Source organism: Aphanomyces invadans, assembly GCF_000520115.1.
Source record: "Aphanomyces invadans strain NJM9701 unplaced genomic scaffold supercont1.1, whole genome shotgun sequence".
Taxonomy (NCBI): domain Eukaryota; phylum Oomycota; class Saprolegniomycetes; order Saprolegniales; family Verrucalvaceae; genus Aphanomyces; species Aphanomyces invadans.
In genome coordinates this window covers 2,168,555-2,169,791 of record NW_008580146.1, presented here as the reverse complement: position 1 = coordinate 2,169,791, position 1,237 = coordinate 2,168,555, and the positions used below count along the sequence as shown (strand labels likewise).

The 1,237-nt window shown below is 46.6% G+C and overlaps 1 protein-coding gene across 1 annotated transcript; it reads left to right on the top strand.

The window, feature by feature from the left end:
* Positions 1-375: 375 nt before the first annotated feature.
* On the top strand, positions 376-673 carry H310_00674 (hypothetical protein; the record flags this gene model as incomplete). The annotated part of the gene is made up of 2 exons (XM_008863540.1): positions 376-517; positions 585-673. The coding sequence occupies 2 exons, from the start codon at positions 376-378 to the stop codon at positions 671-673; spliced, it is 231 nt and encodes a 76-aa protein (XP_008861762.1).
* Between the last annotated feature and the right edge of the window lie 564 nt (positions 674-1,237).

Below are 1,237 nucleotides of genomic sequence, written 5' to 3'. Positions count from 1 at the left end.
GATAAAAGCATCTTTGCCATCCAAGCACATTTGATGTTCCCATCCAAAATTGTGACACAATAAGAACTTCCAACCGACTCTTCCTTAAGTTCCTTGAGGAGAGTCTTACTGAGTTCGGTCCAGGAGCTTCCGAAGCTGATGATGTTACCAAATACCCTCACCCAATCATGGACAAAATCATCGAGGAGAGCAGGTCACAAGTATTTCGAGTGCTGATGAACTTCAGCCCAAATGAATTTGTAACCATTTGGTCTGTCATCAAGTCTTCTCTATCATCCTGGTGGAACTTCGGGCAAGGACGCAAGTCAACGATAACCACAAAGGATGCCTTCTCTATTCCTTTGGTCATCCTTATGCACTACCTGAGACTTCGGCATGACAGCACCGACGTTCCTGAAGATGGTCATGCTGACCATCGATACAGTCCAACCAGTCGTTTATGAGCGCATTGTGCCCATGCTCACTATGATTCAGCTGCACAGCAAGGCCTGCCTTATCCGAAACACCCATATGCAAAGTACGCCACAGACGTGAAGTTCCAGCCCACGAATCGGCCAGCCTGGCGTTTCTACTCACTAATTTAGAAGTAAGCACAAACTTTATGGACTTAAGGCATCGGTCTCACCTGAAGATCTGCTGGTGGACAAAAAAGCACGCGAACCAGGATCGGTGACTGACATCACCATGTTCCGGGACAACAACTACATCCATGGAGCCGCCCTGCTCAAGGACACAACTGACAGTTCCCGACAGCATCGAATGACTTCGCCAAATCATTATCGAATTAGAGAAATATACAAATAGCAAGTGTAACATAACTTTGAGAATTTATCTTCATAAAGTCATTAAGTGTTCGAAGGTTTGATATCAAAGAGGACACATCAAAGCTCACTGTCACTTCCTCTTCGTTATCACTGCAGGATCGAGCTGATGATTCCTCGTCGGAATCTAAAGCATCAATTGCCACCATATGATCGTTCCAAACACCACGAACGACAGCAATGTTGCGTCCGAGTGCTTCGGACACTCGCTTGGAGCAGTTAGACTCGCCCTGGCTCTTGTAGAATGCAAGTAAGCGCAAAATGACCAAACGCTCCTCCCGTACAGTATGAGCGCACGAGGACGCGCCATCTTCACGAACTCCATGCAAGTCTGTGCATTGGTAGCCATTGCGATGAAGTGCAAATGAAATGGACGACAGCCCTTCTTGTGAAACTACTGCTATGACACCACTACA